The following is a 16,112-nucleotide window of genomic DNA, read 5'->3' as shown; positions in this document are numbered from 1 at the left end:
ACTGCCTATGCTTGTGTCTCCAGAGTTACTCCATCTAACATCTCTTTCCTCTCTCTGCCCTTCCCTCTTACTCCTTTGTCCTTAAACTGTCCCCCTCCCCGACACTTTTTGATGTCCTTGCCATTTCTCTCAGTCTCTAACCAGTCTCCCTTGTGCGCTGTGTCTCTGGCAGTCCCGCGTGTGAACGGTCACTCCAAAGTGGAGCGAGTGGCGCGGGACTCGGCCATGGGCTACGACAGCGCCTCTATGATGAGCAGCGAGCTGGAGTCCAGCTCCTTCATCGACAGCGAGGAGGAGGAGGACGCCAGCAGGTGAGGATCCCTACACCTGTCCACCGAGTGAAACCACACCGTTCCCAATCCAGATTAGACTGTCCACACTGTTCACAATCCAGATTAGATTTTCCTCACCATTAACAATCCAGAACAGAACATTCTAACTGTTGAAAATACTTTTAACAGTTCAGGGGCTAGTTGTCTGAACCTATGTTAGACTAGTCTAAACCATTAGACTAGTCTTCACTTGACAGTTAGATTAGTGTAATGCAAGTTAGTCAGGTGCATAAAAATTCAGGATGACTAAGACTTCACCTGAAAAGTTTGCCTCCTCCCCCCAGGCTATTTTAGGATTGAATGTACATCCTGCGAAGAATCCAGATTAGAACAATTAAACAGTCTGTTCTGATTAAGATGTTTATTACCTTTAGTTTCAGTTTAGGAATTGATTGCATAAACTTGTTTTCAGTGGATTCCTAACTCCTCCATCTTTCCATCTCTCTACCCCTTCCGTCCTCTCTCTCTCTCTTCCCCCTCAGACTCAGCAGCTCCACAGAGCAGAGCTCCTCCTCTCGATTGATGCGGAGACACAAACGACGCCGGCGGCGACACAAGGTGGCCAAAATCGATCGGGTGAGGGCCACTCTCCGCCAAGACTTTTTTTGTCTATTGAAAAATCCTTGAAATAAATATATAAATACCTTATATATTGAAATTGGTTACTGTCGAAGCTTTCAGTTTGCTGTGCTGTCTGTGGAATCCCAAAGGCTTACATTTGACATGATTTGAAAGGGTGTGGTTTGCGTATTTAAATATGCAATTATGTGTCTTGGAGTGGTGTGGTGTTTTTTTTTATTGCAGTAGTGTGGTGTGTTTTTATATATGTGTGTTTGGCATGTATATAGCGTTACACAGAGTTTGTTTTTGTGCGTTAGTGGTCCCATGTATTCGGGTGTGTCTTCTGCTCTCTGACTCTCTCTCTCTCTCTCTCTCTCTCTCTCTCCCCATCTGCAGTCTTCTTCGTTCAGCAGCATCACTGACTCCACTATGAGCCTCAACATCATCACTGTCACTCTCAACATGGGTAAGAGACCCTCTGTCCGTCTCTCACACTGACTGAGCGAGTTTCTCACACACCCCAGTCTGATTGGTCTCTGTGAGCGGGAACAATATCTCACCGCTGTTTTGTAATTTTTCTCTTACAGAGAAGTACAATTTCCTGGGCATCAGTATAGTGGGACAGAGCAACGACCGGGGGGACGGGGGGATCTATATCGGCTCCATCATGAAGGGTGGGGCTGTGGCAGCAGACGGGAGGATCGAGCCGGGAGATATGCTGCTACAGGTGAGGGGGGGGTGGCTTCTAATACTGCTTTGACAATACAATCCGCCAGCCAGGGTATTCTGACCCTCCTGTGTGCTCAGAAACTCCTGAGAGGTGAGAGGGTGTTATGCAGTGTTGTGACCTGTGACCCGTTTCTCGTCTTGCACAGGTAAACGACGTGAACTTTGAGAACATGAGCAACGACGACGCTGTGCGGATCCTGAGAGAGATCGTCTCCAAGCCAGGGTAAGGCTCCCGAGGGCCCAGCTCACTGAGATTAAGGAACATCATCGTATGAGAATATTCTAGGAAGGGAAGAGGATGCTGTGATTGGGTGATGCCTCTGTCACTCAATCACAGGACTCCCTCCCCTTCCTGTACATTTCCTATATGATTCAGATGATGATTATGCCATTTGGTGCAGAATTGACATGCAGCTGTGTGATAGAGGGGACTCTGTAATCACATGATGGTGATTGTCTAATGGACTGATCTCAGTATAGTAGTGGTAGAAGAAATGGCATGTATCTCTTTCCTGCAGCCCCATCAGTCTGACGGTGGCCAAGTGCTGGGACCCCTCTCCTAGGAGCTACTTCACCATCCCCCGAGGTGAGCAACACAGACACACGCACACACACACCGAGATACAAAGACAGGAGCATTCCCACATGCCATGACAGACACAGGCTGTCACAGAGATTTGCCCATCCATTCAGACATTGAAACGCATACATCCATCCCGTGCAAACAGACCGCGTTCCCTACACCTGTAGCTGAAAGCCACAGAAAGACACTAACAGGTCTGTACCTGCGAGGGAGGCCTGCAGACCTGTAAATAATAGGTTGTCAGTCAACCTAAATCGCTCATTTCAGCAGACTTGGGACCACATGGAAGTTATTGATCAATTAAGCAATTCACTTTCTAAACATAGAGAATTCTGACCAATAAGGGCTGAAAAGGGATCATTTTCTTTTTACCAAATCTCTACATAAGTGCATTTCACAAATCACGTGCTTCATTGAGCACATTGAAATGGTTCCAGGTGCTAAGAGATTGATAATGAAAGGTGTCCTATAAAACCTCGAGGATTTGGTTTGGGCAGCAATGCTGTACATGATTATGCAGAGGACTATAACCGATGTTCTCTGGGGGTCTTTGTTTCTTCTCTTTTCTGCAGCGGAGCCAGTGAGACCCATCGACCCCGCGGCCTGGATCTCTCACACCACTGCGCTGACCGGGCCCTACCCGCACTACGGTACTGTCGCGGCCCCGACCTCTGGTATACTCAGCTGTACAGTAGTCCCGTAGTTCAGCATCACAATGCCATTAATATCTCTGCAGAGCTTAGACACTTTTATCTTAGACATTGCCACATTATTAAGATGTTTCTGTTGGGTTGTGGGGGAAGAAAAAATGATTAATGTATTCCAAGATGAATTCCAAGTATTTATTTTCTTTCAAGGCTAGCAAATGATTTATAAAATGTCTGTTGCAGTCGCATAAAGGAGTGGGCAGAGGGCAGAAGAGATAATGAGTCCAGGCTAGATGTTCCCAACTTGTCTATATAGCGAAACACAAATATTATTGAGTGGGGACTTTCTGGCAAAAGGCCTCCCATCCCAGCAAGGCAGTTATTGCTATTCTTGCTTAACCATATCAGTTTTAATATTGTGCATGTTTTTATTTGATTTAAATTAAAATGTTTAAAGTGGTTTATCCCTATCTAAGACGCACAGACGCATCGAGAGCCCTACACCACCCTTTTGCAAGCCTGTGAAATCCCCTTTATAAAAAGGAACATGTTTGTTGTGTATAATTGGCAGAATAAGATCGTTAGTCACAGAGAATAAAAATGTCCTCAATCTGCTCTCTTAGGGGATTAATCAGATGAGCTGTGTTGTATCGCTGATCCCTCCCTCTCCCCTCTCCTCCTTTGCTCAGAGTTCGACGACTTGCCGCTTTCCGTCAGTAAGACCGACATGGCAACCATCGTAAAGGTGATGCAGCTGCCCGATTCTGGACTAGAGATCAGAGACCGGATGTGGCTGAAGATCACCATTGCCAACGCTGTCATTGGTGAGGGGGGGGGACTGGGATGCCATTGTTTTAGGGAGGGGAAACGAAAGATTTCAGGGTTGATATTGCTAGAGCGAGGGGAGAAAAGAGGACAATGTCAAGGGGGGTGTCAGTGAGAGGGGAAACTGTATTTGTTTAGGAGAGCAATGCAGTTTAGATGTTCAGTTAATCTCATAAATGAGTGAGGAGGGTTTTTCTCTTAATACAATTAGTGAAGAATGCCATTAGAGATCAATATCAATTACCTCCTCCAACCCTGAAAGGTCTACCAGGCCAGAACGCCCTTCATTAGCTGTAAACCATGTAACCGTTAAAGAGACGGGTCTGTGGCTTCGTTTTGGTGCAGATGTGTGATGTTGCTGTCTCTCCCCAGGGGCGGACGTGGTGGACTGGCTTTACTCGCGAGTGGACGGGTTCAAAGACCGCCGCGACGCCCGGAAGTATGCCAGCAGTCTGCTGAAACACGGCTACCTGAGGCACACCGTCAACAAGATCACCTTCTCCGAGCAGTGCTACTACACTTTCGGGGACCTCTGCCAGAGTACGGTCTTCTCCACTACCTTAGAGCGTCACAGATCTAGTTTACTATTGCCAGCTGCCTTGGCCCTCCTAATCATAGGGAAAGATCAAAGCCAGAGGACCGTTATGACACACTTTTTAGGCCTCTGTGATATTGTTTTCAGCAGGGAATTGTCAGCACTAAACCCGCAGGTGCTGTTGTGACACTGTAGTGTGTCGTGCCGTAACGCCCTCTCTCTCCTCTTTGTCAGACATGGCTTCTCTGAACCTGAATGAGGGCTCCAGTGGCGGGGGCTCGGAGCAGGACACCCTGGCGCCCCTTCCTCCCCCCTCCACGAATCCCTGGCCCATGGGGGGGCAGCCATTCCCCTACCCGCCCTACCCCTCCGCCCCGCCCGGGTTCCCCCCGGGATACTCGGACCCCTGCCACAGCTTCCACAGCGGCAGCGCCGGCAGCCAGCACAGCGAGGGTGAGTAGGGAGCTGGGGGCCGCTGGAGGTCGGTGTGAGGGGACCAGTTTTTGGTGGATCTATTTTCCAAGTGGTTTGATTCTTCACGGTCGGTGTTCTCCGATCTTGCGCTGTGGCAAGATCTTGCACTCACTGTCCCAAAGGACGCGGCCTGGGAGACGCAGCGATGTTTTGTCCGGTGGCAGAGGTGTGAGGAACTGGACCGAGATTCTCGCATTTCTGGACCGGCCAGTTCCCCTGCCGAGCTCCCGTAGGTGCTGGATATTTGAGCCCAGCACCCCCTGCCTGCGCTAAATCGCAGTCTATCCCGTCCGCATGGCCAAACTCCTGTGTGTGTGAAATCCAGGGGCCTGCCTGTGTCCAGACTTGTCGCTTAGCAAATCCATTCCTCTGTTTGTTGTCATGCATTGTTGCTTGGCTCACAAGTGTCAGCTTGAAGGGGATTGCGAGACGCTTTGCTCTTCCATTCCACAGAGGCAGGCATCGACACAGAGTATATTTTACTCTGTGGAGACCTTCTGCATATGTATCTTTTATTTTTTATTATTTGAAGTGTAATAATGTTTGACAGTGTGGTGGCCATGGGGGGTTCTGCAATAGCTCAGGCACACCAGTTTCTGCTCAACCGCTGTACCTGTAGATCTGTACTGTATGTCCTTGGCAAATCTCGGGATATCGGTTCTCTTTCTATGGATAAGCTCAGTCGGGAGGTGTGAAGTACCTCTACACACTGCAGTTCTTACCCTTGCATAGGACAGCTTTCAACACTCGTACTAAAGGTTAGAAAAGAACTGAAATATTTCACTCATATTCAATGCGTGCTTTCAAATTGTCCCTATCATTTTTGGGACACCAATATCCATATCTCCCAGCTCTCTGACAGGGTTAAACCATCAATTCTGTATACAACCTACTTCTGGTGAACCTATTTTCCTACAAAATCTAGTAAAATCTAATCGCAGAATATTGTCGTGTTTATAAAGAATAGGTTTCTGAATATTCATGGTCTGGGAGAGTTGCAACCTGAATTCACAGACCGTTGCTTTGCAATAACGTTGATCTTTGAGGTGAGGTGTAGAATAAGTCTGCTGGGAGATCAGGAGGTAATACAATTGAACACCTCTCGTATCATCGCTGGGAGGTGAGGGCCGGAGGTTCGGATGGGAGAGGGCGCTGTAGAGGCAGTGTTGTCAGTGATGCGTAAAGCTGTGCTTCATGACAGTGGACTCCAAGGAGAGGTCCCCATTCCCCCCACCCCTGTTTCCCAAACCACATGACTTCATCTTACAAAAATGTAGACAACAAGTCAATATAAGTAGGGTCAAACTTTGGCCTTCTCCTATTTTTTGGTGTCAGTTAGTGTGAAATGCCTCTGTAAAGAATAGGCTTGTTGCGGCGTGTTTCTGACGGCAAACTCAAGGTGAATGTGAACTTCGGAGATCCTTACAATGTGTGTGTTTGTGTCTGTGTGATTTTATTAAGAGTTCTGTGGCCCAACTCTCTCTCTGTCTCCCTCTCTCTCTGAGGAGTAAGTTTGAGGGTGGTCTGGGGGGTTTAATCTCCCTCTCGTTCCCCCTCTTCCTTCTCCTCCTCGCCCTTGTTTTGCTGGGGAGGTGGGGTGGGTAGTGGAGCTGGGCTGGTGTTGGGCTGAGCTGGGCTGTGTGTAACTGTGTTGTTCCCTCTGTTTCTGCTGGGCAATGGTAGACTGATGGAGGAGGTAATCCCAGGACACTGGGGATCCGGTAAGCCAGCCTCCATCCCTCCCTCCTTCCCTCCCCATCCCCCTTTCCCTCCATCTCCCCCCTCCATCTCTCTGTTCGATGCTTCATCCACCCCCACTTTCCCTTCCTTCTTTTTGTCCTCTTAACTTCATATCTCCCTTATGCCCCTACCACTTGCGCTCTCCATCCGTCTGTCTGTGTCTCTAAGACATTGGACTCCCATCATCCAATCTGCACAACTCCTCTCTCCACGCCTCTCCTATTTCTCTCTCTCTCTCTGTCTCTCTCTCTCTCTCTCTCAGCATGTTTGATGGTGTGGTGTTGTGTTGACAGTCTTCAGCTGCACAATGGCGACACTTTGTGTCAATTTAAGACTGAGAACCAAGACAGACAGACACGTGCACAAAAACGCACATGCATCCGTCGATGTGCAGAACCAGTGTTACATATAAAGTAAGGAGACTGCACTTTCTGCTCCATCCCCTCACCAAAGATCACAGTAGGGAGATATTGGAGTCCAAAGTGGGTGTCTCTGCAGCCCCCTCTGCTTTAACAATTTGAGCTTTCGCACCAACGTCCACCAGCTCCCCTCCCTGCCCCTGGGGTCTGGTGCGGTACAGAGTGTGTGCCACACGAGGTTGTCCTCGCTTCTCTTGGAAATACAGTCACAAGGGCCTGCTGGTTAGGATTGTTCTGCTGCTTAGGGTGCAGAAGAGAGGGCATGCCTGTCAGTTAAATCTGAATTTCATGAATGGTTTGATCCAGTTGTGCTTTTCATGGAGCGATGTGCAGTAAAACCAGACAAGCATGTACGATAGAGGTGTGCAAACCCAGTCCTGGTTTCCTTCGCATCACAAGTTCTCAATTACTTTATGAAAACTTTAATGTTGGTACATAGAACCATTTCATCATGGTTTTGAGGACCAGGACCAGAGCTGCACACCAAAGTCATCAACCTACTGATCTAGGTTTTACCCTAAGTATGATTGTTTTTCTTTTGTATGTTGGTAGTTCAAACAGATGGAAGTGATCATACTGGAGAAAACTGAATTATTAATTTGCTTTACACAGTTTGGGATTGTGGTGACCTTGTGGTATTGCCAGGAGGCCCTCAGGGCTCTAATGTGACTGTCACCCTGTGTGACTGGAGGGATTGGAGAAGCTCATGAGACAACCTGGTACTGCTGCGATGCTGAGGGGCTGCACTCTAAGCGCCCTGTGTTTCTCTCCATCTCTCACCACAGGCAGCAGAAGCAGTGGCTCCAACCCAAGCGCAGGGAAAGGCCGACGCCCCTCCCCCCGGGAGAAGGACCGCAAGTCGACAGGCAGCGGGGGCAGCGAATCAGAGCTCGGCACGCGGGGAGGGAGGCGGGGCGAGCGGTCAGCCAGCCAGATGAGCCACCACAGCCACGCCCACTCCAGCCACAGCCACGCCCGATCTAGCCACAGCCACGCACTTTCCCACCGAAGTCATACCCACTCTCAGCACAACCATGCCTCCTTCTCCTATAGCCACGCCCCCTATTCCCAGCACAGCCACGCTTCCTGTTCCCACAGCGAAAGAAGCCACGCTTCCTCCTATGGCCCCCCCGGCCTGCCCCCACCATACAGCCTGGCCCGGCTGGCCCCCAAGGCCCCGGTGAGCAGCGGTCCCCCTGGGGCTCCACCGGTGCGCGAACTGGGGGCCGTCCCCCCCGAACTCACTGCCAGCCGCCAGTCTTTCCAGCATGCTATGGGTAACCCCTGCGAGTTCTTTGTGGACATCATGTGACAGGAGTGCCTTTGCAACCGCATATGCCCCGGTGGAGGCTGAGTGACCGCTGCCATGAGAGTTACAGCCTCCTCCCTGCCTGCCGTCCCCGACGCAGAGCTCACAAACTGCTGCACATGTTGCCCCCTGCCCCGCCATCCTGCTTCACCAGTCTGTGTACAAGTGAGGGATGAAATAACACAGCTGCCCAGAATCACTCTGACACGCGTTTCGTTTCAGTTGCAATGGCCGTGCAGACTCTGCTGTACTTGTAATTGTGACTGATCTGTGTTAATGTCCGTGTGAGGCACTGCCATTGTAAGGGTGCTCGGTGTGGGTTGAGCCGCCCGCTGCGAGAAGCCCGTCAGAACCGAGCTTGGCATCTGCTTTGAGTGATCAGCAGAACCAAAGGCCGCCAGCCATCAGGGTCTGGATCTCAATCCCCCAGACCCCACGTCCTGGAAGCACAGCTGGCCTGGGGGCTGACTGTTGGACCTGCGCTCAGAGCTCCAGCAGAGCTTCTCTCTGAACCTCCCAGACTGTTACAGGGTAACGGGTCGGGCTCTCGCTCCGGCACAATCTGAACGAGTGATGCGGGAGCCTGATCGGTTTTAAACTGCACGGTAACCTCCCCAGACTTGAAGAGCCTTTATGACTTCCAGGTTGCACATCTGGATCCTACCTGACCGAAGATGCCCTTTGCTTAAGACAGGTTTTAGGTGAAGCGAGTGCCTGGCTTTTACAGACCACAGCCGTCCGCAGCACTGGAGGTGAATGGGAGTTAATGTCACAGGGCATCATCTTTGCATGGCACTCTTAACAAAATAGAAGTGTGAAATTTCCATGTCTTTTTTTTCCCTTTGGGGTGGGTTGGGTGGTTTACTCTTCTCCTGATGCTGACTGGACTACAAACAAAACACACACAGACACGAGAATGCGTTTTTGTTTTCGTTATTGTTACTAATCTTGCAGTCCAGCTATTAAACTTGGCCTAAAGCAGACAGATAAGACAATCAGACTTGCACAGCCCCCTCCTGTGTCTGCAGCCCAGAGCGCGTACTGCAACCAGCCACGATCCGTGAGTCCAGCTGCATGGTTACTCGCAGTCCCCCGCCATCTCCAGCCCTGTAGGACTGATATATAACACGTCTATCCGAAGGCAGCTTTCTGCGCATTCAAATATTACATCTTTTCTTCAATAGAGAAATAAATATTTATATAAACAGTCCGCACCGTTTACTGCGACGCCCCCTAGAGCACAGGCAGCTGGTTCACACTAATTCACCCTTGTAGGTTCCTCCTGTCTTAGTATGGACCCGCTCCCCAAAGAGACTCCTGATCAAAGACGCACAGGGTTTGAGTTGACGTCCCCTTGGCACTGCCCTGGGGTATTTTGAGAATAAACTAAAGTCTGAGAACCAAAGGCTCTTGGCAGATGTTGTTTTTCAGTGTTGTGTACTTCTGTGCAGAGGGACACATTCGGTGTTGGACCTCTAAGCTTTGACAAAGACATTTATGACTGTCCGTTAGAATCACTGGCCGGACTGTGCATAATGGCAGATGGTTATGCATAAAAATGTGCGTACCTGTCATCAGTCGGTTGGCACGCAGCTTCTTGATTTGTCCTCCTCGGAGAAGACAGCTTGTGCCTGAAACACAAAGGTTGTCCCTCGAGACTCTGTGAATGCCCTCCACCCCCGACCCCGACCCGACAGTGACGTGGCACTCCGAATTATTTGAGCACTTTTTTCTTTTTTTTTGTCACTATCTCGCCCATTAGTATGAAACACTGTTTGCCACCTAGACTTTCTGGTTTCTTTTGGTTTCTTAAAACGTAAGAGAAATTACAAATTGTACATATAAATATATATTATATATATATGAAAAATAAATATATATGTATAAAAATGCTGGTCTCACGGTTTTTGTAAACTGATGCGTTAAATGGAAGTGGTCTCTGATGAATATAAATATGAACTGTTTTAAAAGAATATTTGTCATGGCTTTCTGTTTTTATTTATAAAAAAGGTTTGGCGTTCTCATGTTTATTCTATGGTTCTTTATTTAAAGAATAAAAACGTTGAATTCACTTTTGACAGCTTGTGAAACGTATTGAGTGCTGCGAAACAATGTAAAGCTAAGCTGATTATAGAGTATATTTCTGTCCTTTAAATTTTCAAGTTGTTGCCAAACGATGCACGATGTGTTGTTGCCAATATTGTCAAATTATTCCACATTGATAAACCTCAGTGTGACAGATCTGATCCAAACCCTGCTGGACTGGTGATGGGAGTGAAGCATCGGATACGGCCTCGTGCCAAACAGCTGAAGCCAAACCAGAGGGTCACATGGGTATCATGAACCCTTATTACATTCCTGCAAGATGTTTCACACTTACTTTTTCTCAAAATATCAGCTTTTTTCTTCCCCTCCCTGGTTTTCGCAGTGCGGTTGCTTTCCCACTCTCAGCCCAGCTGTGCCTCCTTCTCCTGCAGACCTAAACAAGCCTTTTTAAGGTATGAATATGTATTTTTTTACAAATAAATAAATACTGATCTCCCTAAATATTAACATGACATTTCCTCCTGCAGAGAAGCATTTCCCTGTTTAGTTGAGGGGTAGCCACTGCTTCAGAGACAACATATTTCAGGTCGTGCCATAACTTTCATTCATTCATATATCACCTGTACAATACAAAACAATTTCAGTACACATCATTAATGACCCCTCAGTGATTCGTTCCTCAGCAGAGCAGACATGTAATACCCCCCAAATGAAAGGATTCAAGATCAAATTTAGCAAAAATGTTCTTCAATTTGTATTAATTTTTTTATTGCAAAAATCGATGTACATTAAAAAAATATACCAACATTTTTTTGTTTTTATTGGCTTTCCGGTGAAATCTTGAAACCTTGCAGTTCCTATTGTACTGTCCAATATATTCAGATTATAACACATTGTATTGTTATACAAAATAAGGATATAATGGTAGTGGTGGAATGGTTTCCACAATGAAGGCTGAAAGGTTAAATAAAGTCTGTCGTCATCTTACAGTCTGGGCTGAGCAGGTCTACGTCGTATTGTTTTGACACTTCTGTTGCTCGTTAGTCTTTTATTTTACAATAAGGCACCATATTGATTGGTATAGTCAGGTTTTGTCTAAATAGCTTTAGGTAACCAGTTTCTCAGCCAGATACCCTGCACTTTCACTATGCTATGCTTCTGGTTAGTTTCCCACATTTCGACTGTGAAACAGGAAGTTCCTGCTTTTCAGAAATGCGACGTCAACTTATTTGACTTCATCTGCAAAATGACTGTCCTGGCTACATGTTTCTAAATGGTTCATTATTAATATGCATTGCACTGCATTGGAATACGCAATAGATACATTATTACATACATATAATATTGTGCTTTGTAAGAAATATTATAACATACAATATTAAGAAATATAAAACACTTTTACACTTAACCATGGCTGGTGATTCACACTGCACTAAATGTACAATTACAAACTACAGTAACAAATGTCTTAGCACCAGCTTTCATAAAATGAACAGTCACTTCATATATCAACACATCAAGCATCTGAAATTTTCATGGCAGCGTACCAAGCAGTACAGGTGAAGAGTTTAATATCGACAGCATCTGATATAGGGAGTGAGATCTGTCCAATTCATTTGAGCCGTCTTTGTGGTAAAGACATTACAGTACAGTGTGAAAAAGGCAAAACGGACAGGTGGGTCACAGAGGTCCTACAGATCCACTCACAAATCAAATACAGTTCGCTGAGGAAATTATCTGCATTCTTCTTTCAAAAGTATAATATTCTGTGATTAATTGAATGAATATTGATAATTAATCCATGGTCCCATTTCTAGAGTATTGCTGACCTCTGATTCAGCCAAGACCAGAGAAACACAAAAGATGCCAGTTGATTGAATGGAATTAAGACAAGGAAACAGAAATCAATGGATTGTCAGTCACAATTTTACACACAGCACGTCTTAACTCTATTCAATGAACTGGAAGCTTTACAGTCTACTGTAGGCAATGAATAAGTATAGTTTAATCATCAATATATATTAATCTAAATTAATCAAATAATAACATTACTTCAGATGAAGGGTGTGTGAACTTCATAGCTCATGGCTTATATGGTTTAATGCAGTGCAGGCAAAGGAGAAAAGAAAAAACTGAGGGCACGGAAGTATGCATATCCATTCTCCTACCCTGTCATGGATAGATCCAGCGAAACATTTCCAATCCAAAACTAGATCAACATAGAACCAGTGACATATTTTCAACCAACACCAACTATGTCTTTTGATGAGATTATGTTGCCATTTCTTCAGACAAAAGGAAACGGACCTTTTCCTATTGACTCTTGTATTGCTTTTAAACTGGACTCATTTGAAAGTGAAGCTTAATATAATTTCCTTTGCGTATCAACAAACATACATACATAAATACACACACACTATGCCATACTTCAGCTGTCCTGAAGAGCTACATTGTAAAATCGTTGTCAACCACCTGTACATCACATAAAGTAGATAATCATTCAAAATAATCAAATAAAGGCCATTTGGAACTGACCTTGACTCCCTGGTGTCAGAGGAAAAGGTGCACCGAAATGAGAGGGGTGACGCACACACGGACAGTATCCATCGCCCGGATTCAAATAGAGATATTGCTGGTCAATAACATTTTCAAACCTCTTTCCTTCCTGCATCTGCCAAAAGGACCTCACTGCGGAGTCCGAGATCGATGACACTGCAATGAATGTCGAGCTGTCTTGCATATCCAGACTGTGACTCTAACAACCCATATCCCTGCCTCTTAAGTATGCTTGACCCAGAGGAATTTTCCTTTTAGCATTTCAAAATCCGATCTGCTATTCTCTACAGTTCTCTATAAAGATGGAGAGGAAGAGGAAAACGGTGAGAGAGTGCAGAGTGCATGGGTCTCTATATACACATGCCACACAAACACACACACAGATATAGGCCGGATGAGGTCATGAGTGTCTGAGGTAAGATGCCCCGGTGAGGAAAAAATCTAATCTCAGAAGTACTTCCAAACACTCGGAGCACGGCTGGTGTTCTGGCGCTGATGGCCGGGCTTTAGACATCGCCTCTATTGCCAATTGAATTCTCTTCTTATGTAAGTCTGCCCCACGATTAACTGCTGGTTTATTAAACAAACATTAAAATAGTTATTCTCCTTTTAATTACAGTAAACGGTACAGAAGGCAGCACTGCGATGTCCACAATTGTCCACGGTTCAGGAAGAGCCGCTTGTCCAACAGATTGCTGAGGTCCTGGGTCCCCTGAAAAGCTTGGTTGATGGGAGAACAGAGAGCCAAGGCGAAGGCACAGAGGTCCTCAATGCAGGCATCTGAACCCCTACTTGAACTGTCGCCTCCACTGTATCAGCAGCCCAGCGGGGTGAGGCCTGCTCCTTTAGGTGTTCGTTGGCCCAAAACTCTCCTTGAAAGAAGGTACAACAATCCACCAAGATCATCTCAGTGCTGAAAGAGCCTCCTCCTCAAAGAGTGCCATGTTTCCATGCAAACTCTGGAAGACCTCTCTATTTCCATAGTCCAGTTTCATGATTGCCATCACATGCCGCGGTCAGATCTCAGTGTTTTGCATGGGCTGTGATGGATGTGCCCTCGTTGCGGGGTTGATTGTTGACAAGGCCATCGCTCTTGTTGGCACGGCCCGTGGAGGGGGTCAGGGGGCGAGGTGCCGGTAGCAGCGAGGCGGCCGGGGGCGTTATACAGATGTGTTCAGATGCGAAGGGCTCTGTCTCTCTCTCCTGGAGGAGTGATGGGGCGGCTGGGGAGGGCCCCCTAGAGACATGGTCAAATGGAGAACAGCTTTAGCCTTTTCAAACATACACTTTTGTGCAATCAATCTGCTGTGTTTTTTTGTTGTTGGATGGGTGGGGCGATAATGGATGGACAGCTATACCTCTATTGGCTCACTTCAGCAATCTGACCTCTTAGAATAAATCTAAAAGCAATAATACTCTGTAGGTATCAGTTTAAACCCTCGAAGCATCTCTTTATTCTTTATCTGTCCTTACCAGAGGGTTCGAACAATATTCAGTAGATCAGGCAAAGACACCCCTTCTGTCCAGAGCAGAGATACCTTTGTTGTCTTGTTTCTTACCTTCTTGGCAGGTGAGCCCTATCCACCCAAACAGACAGGTGCAGTGGCCATTGCGAGGGTCACACTGCCCGTTGTTCCCACACTCGCAGGTCTCGGTGCAGTCCGGCCCGAAGCGGTTCGCTCGGCAGTCTGAGGATGAGACGGAGGATGGGGATGCAGGCGTGAGGGCGCAGTGAAACAGAGAGCTGCCGAGCATCAATTCTAGACTGGAATGAAATCTTTGGTGTTTCAGTAAACAGAGCAGGAATAATAGTTTTTTTGTGTGGGGGGTTTTATAGCTGAAGAGAGAGTTCTGGTCAGGAAATGATGTCCCATACCTATGTCACACTTGGCTCCGGTCTTCCCCGGAGGGCACAGACACCTTCCACTCACTGGATCACAAGGTGTGTCCCCTTCGCAGTCACATGACTCCTGACAGCCCTCCCCAAACCGGCCCCACTCGCACACTGACAGGGAGACACAGACAATGGGGTGCAGATTAAAACAGCGTGAGAGACAGATTCCATAGGTAATACAGATTAATGAATTGTAATATTTTTACAATGCATAAATTGCTTTACAGCACAATAATATTTCCAAACAAGCCGGCACAAACAAAGCCCTACAATCCTGACATGTATGTCCCACTATAGTATTTATGGGGTTCTGTACTGCTGTTATTTTTTTTTGCCAAAAACAAAGGCAGATGTGTCGCCTCACCTTTCTCACAGAACTCCCCGTGCAAACCAGCAGGACACAGACACCGGCCGGTCGCAGGGTCACAGGACGCCCCATGAGTGCAGTTACAGCTCTGCTGGCAACCGGTGCCATGGAAGCCAGTGGGGCAGGCTGGGGAGACACACAGCACACAAGATCAACCACACTGACCTCCCGGACTCTGTAGGGCAATAGCTCAATCTCATTGCTGCAGAACGGGCATACAGGGTGCCATGTTTGTACTTCTGAAGGACTCAGGACAAAGTGCCCCTGTTGTTTACTGCTTGTTCATTGATGTTCTTCTTACCGTGTTCACAGAGGTGCCCGTAGTAACCCGGGGCGCACTGGCAGCTGCCCGTCACTCTGTCACAGGTGCCGTTGTTCTGACACAGGCATGCCAGCTGACATTTGGCACCGTACGTGTTGGGGGGACACTCTGCAGGAAACAGCGGACAACCAGCCAGCAGCCAGTGAGAATAAATATATCATATACAGAACATGAACTAGACAGAGGAAAAACAACTTTATTCTTTTCTCATTCATATATTGATTTGTTTGAATATATTCAACTATAAATATACATATATATATATGACAATTAAATTCCATTATGGCTTTCTTGCTGCAGGTATTCCGATACACGGCCTTCTTCCAAGCATGTTACTGTTAAAACAGTGCTGTAGGTGGTCTATAGCATCTTTCTTGGGAGCCTCACTCACCTGTGTCACAGTGCGGCCCGGTCCAGCCCAGCGTACAGGAGCAGACCCCGGAGACAGCGTCACACAGCCCCCCGTTCCTGCAGTCACAGGCCCGCACACAGCCCTCCCCGAAGCGGCCCGGATCACAGCCTGTCAGGACCAGCACAGCACAGGTAGTACTCTCAGTACTGTCACACGCCATCCGCACGCACACACACACGCATATGTTCCCCTACTGGAAAAACACGCTAGAGCGCTCAGGAAATGAAGAAATAAGTCAAGTCCAGTCAAATATATTTCTGGTTTAAATAAGTTCTATCTATCTACCTGTCTATGCAAATCGTTCTAACAAAACAAGAGAGAGAGTAGAGAGAGACAGGATTAATTACAGTGTAAAACAAAG

The 16,112-nt window shown here is 47.1% G+C and overlaps 2 protein-coding genes across 7 annotated transcripts in view; one reads left to right on the top strand and one right to left on the bottom strand.

Annotated features, from left to right (window-relative positions):
* LOC136713424 (segment polarity protein dishevelled homolog DVL-1) overlaps window positions 1–10,945 on the top strand; it is a 33,871-nt gene extending 22,926 nt beyond the window's left edge. For 3 of the 4 annotated variants that reach the window (XM_066690493.1, XM_066690496.1, XM_066690495.1), the window contains 11 exons: window positions 173–311; window positions 815–908; window positions 1,290–1,359; window positions 1,481–1,620; window positions 1,769–1,845; window positions 2,141–2,208; window positions 2,778–2,879; window positions 3,542–3,676; window positions 4,050–4,217; window positions 4,447–4,665; window positions 7,631–10,945. In XM_066690493.1, the coding sequence (XP_066546590.1) occupies window positions 173–311; window positions 815–908; window positions 1,290–1,359; window positions 1,481–1,620; window positions 1,769–1,845; window positions 2,141–2,208; window positions 2,778–2,879; window positions 3,542–3,676; window positions 4,050–4,217; window positions 4,447–4,665; window positions 7,631–8,157 (1,739 nt within the window). In that variant the 3' untranslated portion in view covers window positions 8,158–10,945. The remainder of the gene's footprint in view (window positions 1–172; window positions 312–814; window positions 909–1,289; window positions 1,360–1,480; window positions 1,621–1,768; window positions 1,846–2,140; window positions 2,209–2,777; window positions 2,880–3,541; window positions 3,677–4,049; window positions 4,218–4,446; window positions 4,666–7,630) is intronic. The other variant, XM_066690494.1, reaches the window with a different exon arrangement.
* The window catches only part of megf6b (multiple EGF-like-domains 6b), a 112,551-nt gene continuing 107,380 nt past the window's right edge, over window positions 10,942–16,112 (bottom strand). For 2 of the 3 annotated variants that reach the window (XM_066690490.1, XM_066690492.1), the window contains 6 exons: window positions 15,731–15,859; window positions 15,319–15,447; window positions 15,015–15,143; window positions 14,633–14,761; window positions 14,316–14,444; window positions 10,942–13,993 (listed from right to left, as the gene is read on the bottom strand). In XM_066690490.1, the coding sequence (XP_066546587.1) occupies window positions 13,917–13,993; window positions 14,316–14,444; window positions 14,633–14,761; window positions 15,015–15,143; window positions 15,319–15,447; window positions 15,731–15,859 (722 nt within the window). In that variant the 3' untranslated portion in view covers window positions 10,942–13,916. The other variant, XM_066690491.1, reaches the window with a different exon arrangement.

This window comes from Amia ocellicauda, chromosome 18, assembly GCF_036373705.1.
Source record: "Amia ocellicauda isolate fAmiCal2 chromosome 18, fAmiCal2.hap1, whole genome shotgun sequence".
Taxonomy (NCBI): domain Eukaryota; kingdom Metazoa; phylum Chordata; class Actinopteri; order Amiiformes; family Amiidae; genus Amia; species Amia ocellicauda.
This window is presented reverse-complemented; position numbering and strand designations above follow the sequence as displayed.